At 34.5% G+C, this 16,944-nt stretch overlaps 1 protein-coding gene across 8 annotated transcripts in view; it reads right to left on the bottom strand.

The window, feature by feature from the left end:
• Positions 1-298: 298 nt before the first annotated feature.
• TBC1D32 (TBC1 domain family member 32) overlaps positions 299-16,944 on the bottom strand; it is an 83,480-nt gene continuing 66,834 nt past the window's right edge. For 4 of the 8 annotated variants that reach the window (XM_068677582.1, XM_068677586.1, XM_068677587.1 and 1 more), the window contains exons 29-34: positions 9,085-9,154; positions 8,130-8,245; positions 7,003-7,157; positions 5,216-5,356; positions 3,834-4,022; positions 299-977 (exon numbers count right to left, since the gene is read on the bottom strand). In XM_068677582.1, the coding sequence (XP_068533683.1) occupies positions 858-977; positions 3,834-4,022; positions 5,216-5,356; positions 7,003-7,157; positions 8,130-8,245; positions 9,085-9,154 (791 nt within the window). In that variant the 3' untranslated portion in view covers positions 299-857. Of the gene's footprint in view, positions 978-3,833; positions 4,023-4,057; positions 4,659-5,215; positions 5,357-7,002; positions 7,158-8,129; positions 8,246-9,084; positions 9,155-16,944 lie in introns of those variants that run through there. The other 4 variants (XM_068677588.1, XM_068677589.1, XR_011095087.1 and 1 more) reach the window with 4 other exon arrangements.

Here is a 16,944-nt window from a genome sequence, read left to right as displayed (position 1 = left end):
AACATGTTTCCTCTGAAATTGGGAATTTCAATCAACTTCAACAACTTTAAACTTTTACCTACATTGCACCAGTGTTAGAAAACACAGATTTAATCCTAGCAGCCTTAATTATTGCATTTCACAGATGATGAAAGGGAAGTGTAGATGAAACTTTATATCAGTGTTTCCCTGTTTGAATGAAATCAAAATCTTTAAAGAGGATTGTTTTCAGAGATATGAAAAGCAGGCTGCCTAGGGACTTCTCATTCACTTATGCATACCAGAATTATATGTTACAAATAGATGTTTTAAGACGCAAAATGATTTATTTATTTATTTATTTTAAAAAAAAGGAATATCAGTCTTGTTTCATTGCATGCATTTGATCACTCTTTTCTCAACCTTATCCACAAATTCAGAACGGCTGTGTACAGAGAATTTATTTTTCATTTGTTCAGTTCTCATGCATATGAATACATACTAACAGTTGCTTCTAAGAAAAATCACTTTGTCAGACCCTTACAATATATGAAGTTTTTAGGACTGTGCTACAAGGATATGACAATAATGAATTGATTTGGAACCAGGTTCTAGGCATTTTAAGGAAGACACTTCCAACAATCTACAGGTGATTTCTGAAGCTTTCTCTCAAATAAAAATGAGGCTATGCATATAGCCTGTCTGGGAAAATATGATTACTCTAAGTCATCCAATTTAAATGAAGTCCTTTTGCAAAAACTATATTCTGAAAACCCTCCTTATTTATGTTACAGTATATACATTTACACAGCCTGACTTGTATTAGTGCAGATATATCAAATAATCAGTATTCTTTTAAAGAATGTAACCAAAACTGCAAAAAGTCTATCTCGCTTGATCTATGTATTCTGTACTCTGATGTTCTTCATGTCTTTCAGTAGCACTGGTCTGTAGATCAGCTCCAGGCTTTGCATGTATTCTAGATAATCACTCACTCGAAATCCATGGAGTGCTTCTTCCTGCACAAATACACACAGAGAACATTTATTAGATAAGAAAAAGGATGCATGACTCAAATGTGATGAATTCCAGGCTGCTGAATAGAGTTAGTTTTGTTCTGCTTGCCATGGCTTGAGTACTTAAAGTACACATATTAAAATATATTTAGAAATAAATAATAAGCATATCTGTTCCAGAAGGTACTTCCAGTAATTCCTTAACTCTTGGTAACAAATAGTTTTTTCACAAAGAAGTTGTTCATCTCATTTTTGGAAAGTATGACATATGAAGATTTTTAATGAAAATAAAGTGAGCTTTAAAAAGGCAACATCAGGTACTAAAATATTCTTTTTTTAAAAAAGGCATAACATCATCTTAATTCACAGCAAAGTTGTCTCCAACTTCTTTCTTTATATGCAAATTTAAATATATGTATTAAGAAAAATAATATTTGTTTTTAATTTTACTAGCTACATGTAACTACTCATTAGATAATAGCAACAAAGGTGTATTGCTATCAAATCATCATTTTTTCATGAAATATAATGTAGGTTAGAAGCTTGAAAAATTACTATCAGTTCTTTGAAGGAAAACAGGCAGAAGGACTTCTTCATATGGTAAGTGACCACCGCTAGTATGAAATTGTGACATTACTTAAGAAAATATAAAATGAATACTCAAAGGTTGATTATTATTATTATTATTATTATTATTATTATTATTATTATTATTATTAATTTTGTTTGCTTTTGTTTTTTAAACTTGGATTATGTTCTTAGAATAGTTTAGACTTCCATTTTTGAGGGAATTGCTCCACTACAGCAATTGACATTTGTGAATGCTGTGCTGAGAAGTTACAGGCTAAAACTCAAACCTAAATTTTTGTATTTCAACAGAATGGTAACTGACCAATACCTCTGCAAGTGTTAAACCCAGGTAACCCTACATGAAGCCTATACTATAAATGAAATTGAATAAAATGACAGAGTGAATTTTTCTTCTTTAGCTAGATTAAGAGTTATCAAAAGCAAGAGTACAGTGAAAGAGCCGTTAACTCTTTCTGCAATGCTCTCAATGAATTGTAAATACTCCAGTAATTAATATGGAGTATTTCTCACTAATATAACATAACCATGACAAATCTCTAGTCTGTTTATAGTACAGGTGATAACATACAAATTCTCTTATATAGTTTACATCGACTATCCTGGTTGATGCCATCAAAAGTAAGTAGTTTTTAAGCTATATTGACCAAAACCAGGTCAAACAAGATGATATACTCATTAGACTGTATACCAAACATTTTTAAGAACAATGACTGAACTGACATATTGTTCATATTTAGAATAGTTCACTTGGAAGGAACCTACACAGATCATCAGCTCCAACCACCTGACCACTTCAGGGATAACCAAAAGTTAGCACAATACGGAAGGCATTGTCCTTATGCCTCTTGAACACTGACAGGCATGGGGCATCAACCACTCCTCTAGGAAGCTTGTTCCAGTGACCACTTTCTGGGTGCAGAACCTTTCCCCAACCCCCAGCCTGACCCTCCCCTGTCCCAGCTCCATGCCGTTCCCTCAGGTCCTGTCGCTGTCCCCAGAGAGCAGAGCTCAGCGCCTGCCCCTCTGCTCCCCTCATGAGGGAGTTGCAGGCCGCCATGAGGCCTCCCCTCAGCCTGCTCTGCTCTGGGCTGAACAAACCAAGGAACTTCAGCCACTCCTCACATGTCTTGCCCTCCAGACCCTTCATCATCTTCGTAACCCTCCTACGGACACACTCTAATACTTTTATGTCCTTTTTATCCTGTGGTGCCCCAAACTGCACATGGTGCTCGAGGTGGTGCCACGCCAACGCAGAGCAGAGCAAGAAAATCCCTTCCCTTGACTAGTTAAATATGCCGTGCCTAATGCACCCAGGATATGGATGGCCCTGTTGGCTGTGATACCACACTGTTGACTCAACTTGCCATTGACCAGAAATCCATACAGGATGACAAAAGAAAAATAAAACCACACAGTCTGGACGTTGAAATAACCCGAAGGATGAGTATAATTGTATCAGAAGAATTGCACAAACAACTTTCAAAATCCAGAGCTGCCACAAATTTAATAAATTAATTGAATTAGAAGTCTACCATTGTTAAATGGATGGAGTTATATCCAAAATAACCGTAATTAAACTAGAGATCAAAATCACTGATTTTTGTAATGACTTGCTGTTAACTGATGACTTCATTTTAATGTAAAGTTTAGGTGGTATCAGATATGTCAAGATCTTGCCAAAGGAGTATGTATCGATATCATCCCGCCTTACTTATATATACTCAGCACAATAGAAAGAAAGACAAATAAATCTTAGATTCCAAGTTGAGTTCACTGTTTTTCCCCCGATTGCTGTGCTTTTGCTTTAGTATACTGGCAGAGTGCAGTTGCCTATTATCTAAGAAAGGCTGATTGTATAGTAATTGGCATGTGTTCAGAATAACAAAGATCACTGAGCTTTGTGCCACATCTCTTCAGGCTTCAGAAGGAGACCACTGCATAAACCCACCCTTCTGAAGAATATCAACTTTAATGAGATCAGGGCCACATATACGGAATTGAACTAAATGCCCTAGTAAATTAATGCAGCTATTTAAGTTGCTTACAAGGAGAGGTGATCAGGACAATATGCAGGAAAACCATTCTCTGGAAAATACTAAACCACAATTTCCTGCCAGGAAGAAAATAAAATTAAAGTGTTATTTCACTCAGTTAAAATCAATAGGTGAAATTCAGTAAGTGCTTCAGATTAAGTAGTATATTAATTTTCAGTATAGAGAATTTTGCTTCCCTTTGGCAATTGAAAGAAATTCAAAAAGAAACCCTTACTTTCAGAAAAACCTGAAGATCTTGGGCTTCAGTGTGCTTCAGGATGTCTTTCTCTAGATGTCTGAACACAGAAATGCACATATATACCTGATAATCAGGACCAAGGAAAATACATGTAGCAATGTAGTGAGAGATCTCACTCCAGTCCATGTAATTCCAGAAACACTGAGTTATCCATTGCAGACAAATCTAGGTGAGAATAAAATTATAATTAAATTGCTGTAGATACTCAGTCATAATTTATCAGTATTATCTCCTAATTTTTCTAGACTAACGCCCTTTTCCTATACCATTACCCTACTTACAAAAATAAAAGGTACAAAAGAAGCCAAGAATCCCTTTTTCTTCCCACAAAAGCACAGCTTCAAAATAGTTTCACCGAGTTCTGCTATACCTCATACCCTGCTTCTGTTCATATCATATCTGTTCATATACATTGTACCTGAATATATGGCAACTGTTGAAGTTGAGGCATAAAACTTCAAGACCAGTGAAATACAAGATGATTTTTCATTACGTAATTATAGGCACCTCATTATTCCTATGCTGAGATAAAATCCCTTATTTGCCACTCTTCTCAAAAAAAGAAATCCTAAACTGACTATTTAAAGCTGGCATCTGCCCCCCTCTTATGCTGCAAATCCTGGAAAAAGGGAATTTTGAAGGCATAATATGAAAAATATATTTCTTGCCTTGGAACGGAAATAAGCTCTCTTACTCCAGTGAGATATCCTATGCATTGGCATGAAGCTGTTTATGCTTCATCATGACTGTAGTATAAGCAACGTTCTGTACATACATGTAGAATTTGGTATTTCCAAAGCACTGTAGTAAGTACGTAAAATAAAAAGTAACTAAATAAAAACTAACTAGAGAATAATTTTCTCTAATAACATTTCATTATTATAAAAGTTTTTGGTTTATCTTTTTTACCTAATTGTAATAGTTATAGTAGTCCTTAAAAAGTATTTATTTATTTTTTTTCTAATATCAACTGTACTGATTTCTGTTACATATCTGTCCCAAATTTATCATTTCCTCCCTGTTGAAAACAGTGAAAATTATTCTGCAGAATAAGATACTCTAATTTTTTTATTGATAAATCTGAGTTTTCAGTATCTCAACTTTTATCAGATTTCCTGCATGAACTTGTAATGGAAGATCATCAGTTGCAGTATACTGTCATTACTCTACAGAAGATAGTTAATATTTATGTTAAAATGCCCCGAGTCACTATGCATTCAACAATCTCTTATGTTGTTTCAGAACCACCATGCACATATATAGAAAAACCACAGTAGTTCCAACTTTAACTCTGAACATCTTTGATTTTGTGGATTTAAATCAAGAAGTTGAAGATACTTTGATATTTCATCAGTTACCTGGGACGGAGCAAAACCAGCCATATGAAAGGCAGAGGAGACAAGTGGTAACTCAGCTTTCATCAACATCTCAACATAGTGTGCACTGCAGAAATAGACTGGATGGATGCCAGATTCCACTGTGGTAATAGGCAGGTGCACCTGATTAACAACAAAATTGGGGAAAATGGTTATAGATCACAGAAGTGTGTTACTTTAAAATACCTTTCTTAGAAAAATATATACACTTGTAAGATAAGTCATCACAATTATTGTAGAGATAGGAAATAAAATAAGTGAATATGGAAAAAGATTGCATTGACATCTTAAAAACACGTAGTTAAACTAAAGAAAATCCAAAGCTATAAACTGTTGTAAAACATATCTTAACTAATCCTTTACAATCTTAAGTTTTTATTGCATTTATGCTTTAATTCTCAAAGCAGGGAGGGAGAAAATGTTGCTGCATTTTAAACAAACAACAACAATTCATTTTTGTTGGATTTTTTTCCCTTTTACTGGTGGATAAAAAGTCAAACTTCTGCGGTATTTAAAATTGTTTTCTAGGTGCATGTTTCTTTGCAGTACGTGTGGTGAGTATGAGAGAAATTTTGTTATGAGCTGCAAAAGAAACAGAGGTTATCATTATGGAAAGCTTTGGGTATCGGTGTTTGGTTTCTAGGTAATGAATCTTTGGCTTAGTGCTAGAAGGTTAGTGCACATCCTTGGGAATTTTCCACCTTACTAAGGCAGTCTAATGCTTCCTAAAGCATTACAGTCTAATGGCTGGATAATTCCTCATTTATGTTTTGACATTTTATTTTAGTTTACATTGTGGAAATTATGCAAATAGGTTAATTATTTAGTTTTCTCTTTGTTTCTTCAAGATATATTGTGAAAGAGAAATCATTTAGGTATTTAGAATGGACATTAGTAATGCAGCAACTTTGCAATGCTGTCTAGCTCTTGTATGGAAGAAGACACTTAAATTCTCAGCACTGAGAATTTAGCACAATTATATTCACATAATGGAGCAAAATTTAATTGTGTTGGAACAGCCTTAGGGCCGGCCTTGGCGTTGTGAGTGGAGCAATACAGTCATTGGTGGTGAAAGGACAGACCAACTCGTATTAACAGAAGTTTGCATACAGAAGACGCACAAAATCTAGATGGTGCATCCTATGCCCCAGAACTCTGTCGTAAAGACAACAGTTATTTGATAATTTGTGGTCAAAACATTCAAGACAATGTGAAAATGTATGAAGTCAAACTGAAAGATGAAAGATTTTTGTTTTACACAGATGATTCCACATGCAATCAAAGATGGAAATCATGCTGCCTATACTACAAACTCGATCAAAATACTAATAATTTCAAATTGCAAAGCATACAGAATTTGGGTGTTCAGAATTCAGTAATAATTCTTCAAATTTAATAAATACATGTTAGTGCTTTTAACTATAAAACTGAGTTTTACTGAAAATCAGAAGGATAAACTTCACATTGTAATAATACTACTACTAATAAAAGGTCTTGCATCAGAATTTGATGCCACTAACAAGGTTTATTTTACTGTCAGCTTTAAAACTTGGTAACATTGCCTTTACCATCTGTTATTTCACTACTTTTAAACAACCATTTGAGCAAATCTGTATTTTTCTCGAAAAAAAAATAAAAATCAGGGTTATGCATTCAGTTAGAGGGCTTTAATGAAAACTTAACGCAATTTTAAAAAAGGGGGAAATTGATAACATGTATTTTAACTTTCAAAGTTGTCTTTCAGAAAGAATCAGCTTTTAAATTCTTACAGACACATGCAGTCTTGGTAGCCAGAGAAATGCTGAAACAAGAAGATGAGAAAATTGCTGAAGAAACATTAGAGTCTTCTGCCTGTCCCCTGACATAATGAGGAACACAGAAGATGCAAACCAGTCATAGCCAGCATAGCGTCCCTGCAAGCAGTCTGCATTAAAAAGTTAAGGATCTTGGGCAAAAAACTTCTCTGCACTGCCATGCAGGAATTGCAGCCTTCCTCACTCCCCAGGTCCGAACATACAGAGTTAAGAGCTTGTTTGTTACAGATGGGACAATGGAATATAGCTGCACAGAAAGCATTTTTCTACAGACCCACCTGTCTCTACAAGTGAATTAAGAGAAACAATTTAAGCTGTTTTCCCTGTAGTCTACTCTTTTCCAGTCCATAAGCAAATGTTTCAAATCAGGAAAAAACAACAACAACAAAAAAACTAGAGAAATATGTAAGTAAAAAATAAGTAAATACAAAACCCTCACACAAAAACAAGTGTGCCCACAGTACAGGAACAGAGAATGGTAGGGGAAGAGGAGGAAAACAAGAGTTGTGAAGATTAGGGGGGAAAAAAAAAGAAAAAGTAAAATAAAAGCTTTCAAAACAGAATTAAAGTATATGCTGACTACTTGAACTATATTTTAATAGAGATACACTAAGCCTAATGCTTGAAGAAAAAAGCTTATTGGAAACAGTTATCATTGCTATATTAAAAAAATATATATATAATGTTCCATAGTACGTATGTACTACATAATACATATGCAGTACATCTACATAGTACATAGCACCAGAACATTGATACTGTGGGAGTACCACAAATATTTATTAATGCTCAAAGGTATATTGCTTCAGACTCTTTAGCATATACAGAGATATGTGACCAAAAAACTTTATGACAAAAATTAATGAGAAACAATTTTAACAAAATATGGAACAGAATGACAAATATTTTATGGAGTGCATTGTGTGTGCATTTTAACTTAACAAAATTTCAAAGAAAGTGCCTTTTTTCTTCTTCTTTCAGGATATATTACACATATAACACCACCACCATAAACCCAAATTGAGGGCTCAAGTTCCACTAGCATTCTTAGGCCACACAATTTATGCAATCAAGAAGGATACGAAGTGAGGATACCACAGTTGTCTGCTGTTGTTTCAGAAATTGCTCACAATTCATTAAGACGAAGCACAGATCATTTTCAGCATGTTCTTTTAGCAAATTCAGGTATTTTCCATATCTAACACAAGAAATTAAAAACTGAAATTGCTTAAATACGTTAAAATAAATAAATAAAATAAAACTAAAAAGCAAGAATTCATACTTAATAGGCCTGTAAAAGTTAAGCAGTCATCACACTGAACATCAAAACCACAATGTTGTAGATATATAAAAAATGGTTTAATAAAAGCTATGGTTCTTCATTTGGGAATGGCAGACTATTCTACTCAGTGTTACAATTTCTTACCCAAATTCCTTGTAATTCAAAGTTTTAGCAACTGTGATGGGAAGGAACAAGGACTTTGTCTATGATACATGACTCATTTTCTTCACGTATGTTTAGAATTCCAGCTAAGAATATTTTTATATGTAATTAAAGTATATTTTATATGTAACTATTGGCATCAGAATTCAAATATTAATGCTAAAGAAAACAATCTGTGGAAGTACAGACACATTAACTTTTCTTTCATCATAGCTCTGCAAATTATGAGCGAAATAAAATGTGTTAATGGCATATAACTAAGCTTAGCTAAACAGAACCATTTAGAGAAGTAATGTGAGAAGGAAAAGAAACATAACTCAGAATAATGTAATTTAAGTGGTAAATCTTACTAACAAGTTACAATTAGCCTTTGCAGCAATCAAGGACAATAACCTATATAATCTGTAAAGATAATTTAATTATGTACTAATACCTTTTTCGTTTTGAAATTTAGAATTCATTTTCTCAAAAGATTATCTTTAGATTTAGATGGCATAAAACACTGAGTTAATGGATTAAATATCATTAAAGTCATTCCATGAAATCAAACAAAGTCTAGAAATACACTAGGGAAATATTTTAATATCATGTACCTGACTGTCATTTCAACACCAAGCAGCTGCACAGATGAAAGGCGTTCCTTCTTCACATCTGCATCCATGGCTAAAACAAAAGAAAAATATAATAAAGTATTATGAAAAATATGATTTAAACTGAATACTAATGTAAAGCTTCCATGCACAGATACTAATTTTGGAGATCTGTTTCGTATTTAAGTGAGTTTAGCAGTATTTGCAAAGAAACATCAAGAACCTGTATTCCTCATACTTTTTATTTTTTTTAATTAAAATCACTTTCTTTACAGGAAAATGTTCACTTTTAATATGGTTATCATTAGCTTTAAAGCATGATGAGAACAAACATCATCCTCAGACCCATTTCTTGGCAGAGCTTCATCCCTTCTTGCCAAGAAATCAAAGCCGCATTTTCTGGTTTACTTTCTTCCATTCCAGTGGCCTTAAAGTCACCAAGCTGTAAAGCCAACCTTGCTAACAAAAATTCTATTTTGATATTAGTCTCATTGAACATTTTATAATTTATTGTTTTTTAAATATCCTGTATTTCCATGATTTTTTCTTTCACACAGTAATATATACCACCATTCTTTTGCATTTATTTAAATGAGAAATCCAAGTTAGATAAACAAATTAATAAATCGTGAATTAAAACAACCCCGTTGGTAACATTTTCTCAAAATGCTAAATTTTAAATGCAAAAGATGAAGTTCTGTCTATTTTGTGTTCTCATCTCATCTAAGATAACGACACCTCAAAAAAAAAATCACTACAGTAATACTATGCGCTAAAAGCTGAGGTCTTAAGCCTTTAATATACTTCTTTGAGACAAAGTGCTAATAAAAAAGAAAAAAAAGTGAACTTAATTAAAAAATTGTCTAAGAAAGAAAGAAAGAAAAAGTGTCCTGCTCAGATGAGCTGTAGACTGAAATTTTCTTGAATTTATTCAATAAACTGATGAGATTGAAATAGTAATCTCAAGTCAAAGCCTTTTTTTTTTTTTCAACCCCAGAATAGAAGTTCAAGAAAAACAGTATTTGAAAGAATCCATATAAAATCACTGGACATTTCAGTTATAAAGCCCTGGAGATGCTTGAAACAGTTGCTAGCTTTTTACAGTGTCGTGGTTTAACCCGGCCGGCAGCTAAACATCACGCAGCCGTTCGCTCCCCCTCCCCCTCCCTCTCTGGGATGGGGGAGAGAAATGGAAAGTGAAGCCCATGAGTTGAGATAAAGACAGTTTAATAAGACAGGAAAATAATAATAATAATAATAATAATAATAATAATAATAATAATAATAATAATAATAATAATAATAATAATAATAATAATAATAATAATAATACAATGGTGATAATAGCACTACTAATAATAATATGTACAAAACAAGTGATGCACAATGCAATTGCTCACCACCCGCTGACCGATGCCCAGCCTAACCCCGAGCAGTCCGGCCCCCCTCCCCCGGCTAGCCACTCCTATATATTGTTTAGCATGACGTCAGATGGTATGGAATACCCCTTTGGCTAGTTTGGGTCACCTGTCCTGGGTCTGTCCCCTCCCAGCTCTTACTGCACCCCCAGCCTGCCCGTTGGCAGGACAGAGCAAAAGGCTGAGATGTCCTTGGCTTGGTATAAGCACTGCTCTGCAACAATTAAACCATCGGGGTGTTATCAGCACTCTTCTCATCCCAAGCCAAAACACAGCATTCCACCAGCTACTAGGAAGAAAATTCTAACTGAAACCAGGACATACAGCTACTGTTCCGAGCTACCTGTTTTCTCAAGCTGCAAATACCACCCAAACAGTGCATTCATTTCCAGGTTCCTATTTGTAATTGTGCAGGCCAGAGCTATACTGTAACATAGAAGCCATGTTAGAAGACAAACCAGGGAGAATTTGAATGAGTTGACTAATGGTAACTAATGGTTAATTCAGTCCTGGCATGACTATATATTCAGTCCTGCATGACTGCAGGAGAGAAGGAAACAGCCTAACAATCTCTACACCAAGGAAGCTCTGCTTCCTTTTCAAGATGATCCTTTTGTGGGTGGAAATGCTGGAACTGCTCTCAGAGTCCAACAAGGGTACCGTGAGAAACAGCCATATGACAGCACACCATCTGAACCAGTTTCCACTTTGTAACAACTTACAGCAAGTACTGAATGCTTCCTTCCTACCAACATTACAAGAACACAACTGATTTCATTCATCCTCATTGCCTTTTAGTTTCTGGTATAATAATTCTTAGTTGCTGAAAAGGATCTTTTCCTTATCAGTTTTCCCTTTGATATTTTCCCCAGTATTATGAAAGAAGATAAAATTAACATACAGTTTGGACCGAATAATTCTATATTATGTAGTATCTCATCAAGGCAAAAACTCTCACTTTCTTACACCAGTGTACTTGATATAATCATAGCTCTGTACACTACGCAGTTGAGTTACTACCAATTGACAACTCACACTACGAACACAGAAATTGAGGTTCCTTGTCAAAATTTTTGATTTCCATTTTGCTTTTCCAATTAACAAACCGGGAACACTAGGCATTAGAAAACTACAAAGCCATTTAGAATACACAAAGGACCACTTCCTACTGATTAAAAACCGGACCTAGAAACCTTGAATGTTCCATTAAGCTAGTGAATTATTATTAAGAATAAGTTGGGTATGAAGATATTGCATATTGCAATCCATGGATAAAAAGCTTACTAGCAAGCTTGCAGTCGTATGTTGTGACTGTACTATTATAATGATGCTCATGACTCTGTGGATTTAATACACAATTTGATATTCTACAAAACATATTTGACAATTAGTTATCAATATACCTGAAAACTAACTGTCTTGAAAAACAGAAGGCATTGATGGAACAATTTTCTAAACAAGAATGCCATTTACCCTCAAACAAATGACAGAACACCTCTCTGAACTGTAAATTAGATAAGAACATGATACTGCACTGTGACTATTATTAAATGGAATGAACAACATGCTTTAGTAACTTCCTTTTTATTTATCTAATAAAAGAAAAATCTATGTCAAATAGGTATTTTATACTTCTTATTTTAAAAATCAAAATATGGTAAAATGGAAATTAACACAAATTGAAACTTGAAGGATGACTTGAAAGATATTCCACATGTTCCTTTAGGAGCTGTATAGACTTACAATTAAAATAATAACAGTTACAATGGGAAGATGACATAGTCTCTCATTCTAAAATACATATGACTCCACAGCAGTAGATATGGACCACTTTAGGATGTAAACAATTCATTTTGTTTAACCCTGCAACTACTCGTTACATTAGCAACCTACCATGCACTCTTCTAAGAAGCTGATCATGAAAAAAAAATATCCGTATGGCTGCTCTTAAAACTGTTTTAGGAAGCCATAATTTAATACAATCTTATTAATTCAAAAGAGAAAAAGATTCCTTTGAAACATCAATGACTTCAAACTCTTAATTGCCAATAATGACTTTAAACACGAGAATATGAACACTACATATGAAAAAAATGTAAAATAATAAGTTTTTCTACAATAAGGAAGTACTTATTTTTATCATTTTGTGATCTTCCCTTGTTTCCAACCTTTCCTTGTCTTGTTTTATTGCAAATTCCTTTCCTTGGCTTTCATGCTTTCCCAAAAAGTTAGGGGAAGCAGGAAGAACAGGAAAAAGGGAAGACAAGGAGCAATTCTTTATGCAATCTCAGTGTTTTCTTGCTTTGAGGTTATGATTGATCAGTTGTACTATGGTTATGTCCATTTCAAGTGCTTCAATGCACAGCACTTTGCAAAAGTTTTGTAACATTCAGGAGCATAAAAACAGACATTCTGAAAAAGCACGACTTGCAAAGGCAAGTAAATAGTACTATTAAAGTCAATCTGTAGCTACAGATACTTCAGAGTGAGTTAAGTGGCACACGCAATCCAATTGTATTCTTCCTGATCAGGCTAAACTTCAATGCATCAACTTTACGACTCATCTGAAAGGTTTTCTTATTCATTTTTCCCCTTACCACAAAGAAACTTTTATGTGGTTAAGTCAGAAAATGGGCTACATTGCATTCACAATGAAGCGACTGGATGCCAAGCTGAAACAGCTTTACAGTACGTTTCATACCACTTGTACGGTCTTTGGGTAATAATTTATTCCCATTTCACTGCTGTTATCCCAAAGAAACTATTGCCTTTCCTTTTGTGGTAAGTGGGAAAAATGACTAACGCTGTACTTACAGTATTGACTTACCTTTTTTCACTTGTTGGTGTTCAGGCCAAATCTTTTTATGGCAACACAAATAACCTCCGCAAAATCCTAAATTTTATCTCAGTCTATTTTTAGGTAAGAAATATTAGTTTTCTTTGTATAGATAGAAATTACATGGTTCCTTTAATCAAAGGTAAGTAATAAAACAGCAAACAGCTACTGAATATCCCATGATGGTCAGAGGCACCTGCATAATTCTTGTATGAGCTTCAAGGAATTTTACAATACGTAGTTATTTTTCCTATCAGATCTCTAGTCTTTGGCTTTGTCCATAAAAACTAGAATTGTGAAACTGACCAAATCTTTTATTTAAATAAAAATCAGCTTTTCTTTTTATTTTTCTTCTTTAGTATGTGTCTAAACATTGGCACTGTAAAGGTATCCAAGGAGGCAGTATAAAACACTGTGTGATATCGTTATGAAAATTATCTATTTTAAAACATTTTTTTTTGGAGTTGGGGAAGAGTGGAAATCATACTTTTATCACCATATTCTCCTGCCATATTGCTACTGTTCTTTAATGAACATCAAAACATCATCTCCTCCACAAAATTATCCATCTATAACGCTTCTGACAAGATTCTGACTGAATCTTGTATTCATTGTTTGAATTGTCTCTACAAAATCCCATTTCAAAGAAATATATTATTATTGTTGTTTTTAAACTGTGAATGAAGACAGACAATGGCTCCTCATCAGAGGTAAGTAAGTAATCTCAAGTGCAATTCCACTCTAATTGCTGAAAATATCTGCTAGGTCATCAGAAAGATTCCTTGTCATAATAGAAGATCAAAATATTCGTATCTAGAACTTCTCTGAGTATTGGTCATCACAAATACTCAAGCTGTTTTTGGCAGCAACATCTTTAAGAATAAACTACATTTTCAGTCCAGTTACGTAACAACTAGGAAAGGGCAAAATGCTTTTTGGTAATAGCACCTATCTTTAAAGAAGTGCATCCAACAAATGATGCAGGAGGAAGGGATGAATGCCCCTCCTTCCGTCCTTCCCTCTCAGCCCAGTTTGTGATGTAGTCCTGTATTTCTGATTCATTACTCCCTCTAAGAAGCTTCCCATTGGCATTTTTAAAATTTCTGTTCATCACCCAATCCACCTGATCACTAAGCTTATTAAATGGTAGAAAGTTCCTATGAGATTTTGTTCATCTGGAGAACTGAGCCTCAACTAGAGAAGGAACAAAGCAGGATATTTCAATTTTATGCCTAAGGCCTGAATACCTGCAATTCTATTGCTTCAGCTGTTTCAGAGGTAGAGGTCAATGGAAATAGAAAACTCAACTGCAAGGTCACCTGCACCAACAGAGCTACCCAAAAGAACAGTTAACCATGAGAGGTCATAGCATTCCTGAGTATGGGAAGTTTGCAACACATGGTGGAGACCATGACACTAGCATATTACAGAATCACAGAATGGCCGAGGTTGGAAGGGAGCTCTGAAGATATCTAGTTCAACCCCTGCTGCTGAGCAGGATCACCTGGAGTACATTGTGCAGGATGGCATCCAGGCGGGTTTTCGATATCTTCAGAGAAGGAGACTCCACAGCCTCTCTGGGCAACCTGCACCAGTGCTCTGTCACCCTCATGGTAAAGAAAAAGATAACACTACAAGTGGAGTTCTTTGAGAAGTAGGCTTGCTGGAACCTTGAGAAAACTAGTACATTTACAAAAAACATTTGTGTTTCAACGAACTGGAATTTGCTGGTAACAGGAAGATAAAGTAGCTATTTTAGTAACTTCATATCCCTAATGCATAACGCCAGTTTTACTGCTATAGCAAATTTCAATTCCTTGCCTCCTGCATCCTATTGCCTCTGACAGCTAGGCATCAAGGATTGGCTTTCAATGTTCATATCTTTTTCAGAAGAAAGACAAATAAAAGCAAACTGTAAAGTATTAATCTTGGGAAAGGGGGTGGACAGAGTTCATTAACATTTAACATACGTACTGTATATTATTTTCCTCATCTGAATCCACATCACAGCAGTATCATTGCTGCTAGCAAAAAGTACACTTCAAGTAAGATTTGTGTTACTGTTTATAATTAAGCAGTGCAAATGCATAGTGGTTTATCAGTTATTTTTTCTTATCCCTTATCTTCAAAATGATAACAACCCAAACTAATTTGATTTTTCCATATTTGCAGATATTATAATAGACTGAAATCCTGAGGGATTCCACAGCAGATGGATGACTGTGTTATTCTAATTACAACTACCTACGGGTTTAGAAAGCTGTCATTTTTTTAAGATAATATATTTCCCATTTCAAGGAACATGATAAACACTGAATATCTATACACTATACTGGATCCAGTTTCATGAAAGTTGTGGCTTCTCTTCATTAAGACTAAACATTAGTTAGAAATTGTTTCCCCAAATCCCGATTTATTGAAGAGAGTGAATGGGGGACACATGCAATTGCAAAATGCATTTTTGGCTTACTTAGATATTGAGCTAGGAAGATGCATCCATTTCTCCCTTCTGTGCAAATACTGTAAGTGTAATACAGAACTGGGGCCTCTCAGCACATTCCGTCTTCATAGGAATGCCACACTGTATATTTTATTGGGTAAGAAAGAGTGAAATGAGTGTAAATTTGGCTACACAACTGATTCATACAGTCAAGCTTTTTTAATCTACCAGAGTGTTGTATAATCCTAGATTCAATTTTGGAACCGTATTTTTGTTTCACCTTCTTGACAATCGGCATGAGTTTATTGGTCTTAGCTGGTTTTACTGGAAAATACTCATTGCTACACCTGTCTGAAAAATGTGTTATGAAATTTTATTAACTGACTTCCTGTAAAACATAAAATAAACCTTTGATGAATCACACCGTTTGACTGAGCAACACATTTTCCAGAACTGGAGAACTCTTCACAAAAAGAGTGTGTGATGATGGCACTGTTGACCGGGGGGTAAAACATTAAGAGAATACCTGCCCTTTGCCTACAGTTCACATCAGTGTCTTATCTCCAGACTACTGACAATCCTTCAGAAGGCTTCTCGCTATCCCATTCCTAACCTTATACTTATTAAGACAGAGAATATCAAAATTTGCAAAAGAAAATTGTTCATCATCCAACCTGATTTTTTTTTTTTTTACTGTGAAGGAGAAAGTGTCATCTTTAATTTCTGATCTTAAATGTATTTACTCTAGCTTCAAACTCTTGTTATTTTATTTGGGGTTTAATTTATCATTTTAGGGTTTAATTTATCATTTAGTAGTTCTGAAGGAATAAGTTCGTCATAATCAGAGCAAATGAGTATATTTTAGAGAGAATGAGATATCTGATAAAACCAGTCATTTTAAATTATTTGGGAGATGCAACAAATCTTCCTGTAGAAAAGCAGGAGGACTTTGCATATTGCTGAATTCTGAGATTCACTTTTTTTCTCTTTGCAGCTAAAGCAGTGAGGTCACAATGCATCATGGAACTTTTATTTGAGAACTGTATACATAAACTTCTTTAGAGAATTCATGTCCAATACTGCCTGTATAATTATGCATGAAAAAGTGATTCATAAAATACAGAAAGGAATATTATACAGACTGGACTGGTTTTCTGAAAAATATATAA

Source organism: Anas acuta, chromosome 3 (genome assembly GCF_963932015.1).
Source record: "Anas acuta chromosome 3, bAnaAcu1.1, whole genome shotgun sequence".
Classification (NCBI taxonomy): domain Eukaryota; kingdom Metazoa; phylum Chordata; class Aves; order Anseriformes; family Anatidae; genus Anas; species Anas acuta.
The sequence above is the reverse complement of the archived record's forward strand: the minus strand, read 5'-3'. Positions and strand labels throughout refer to the sequence as shown.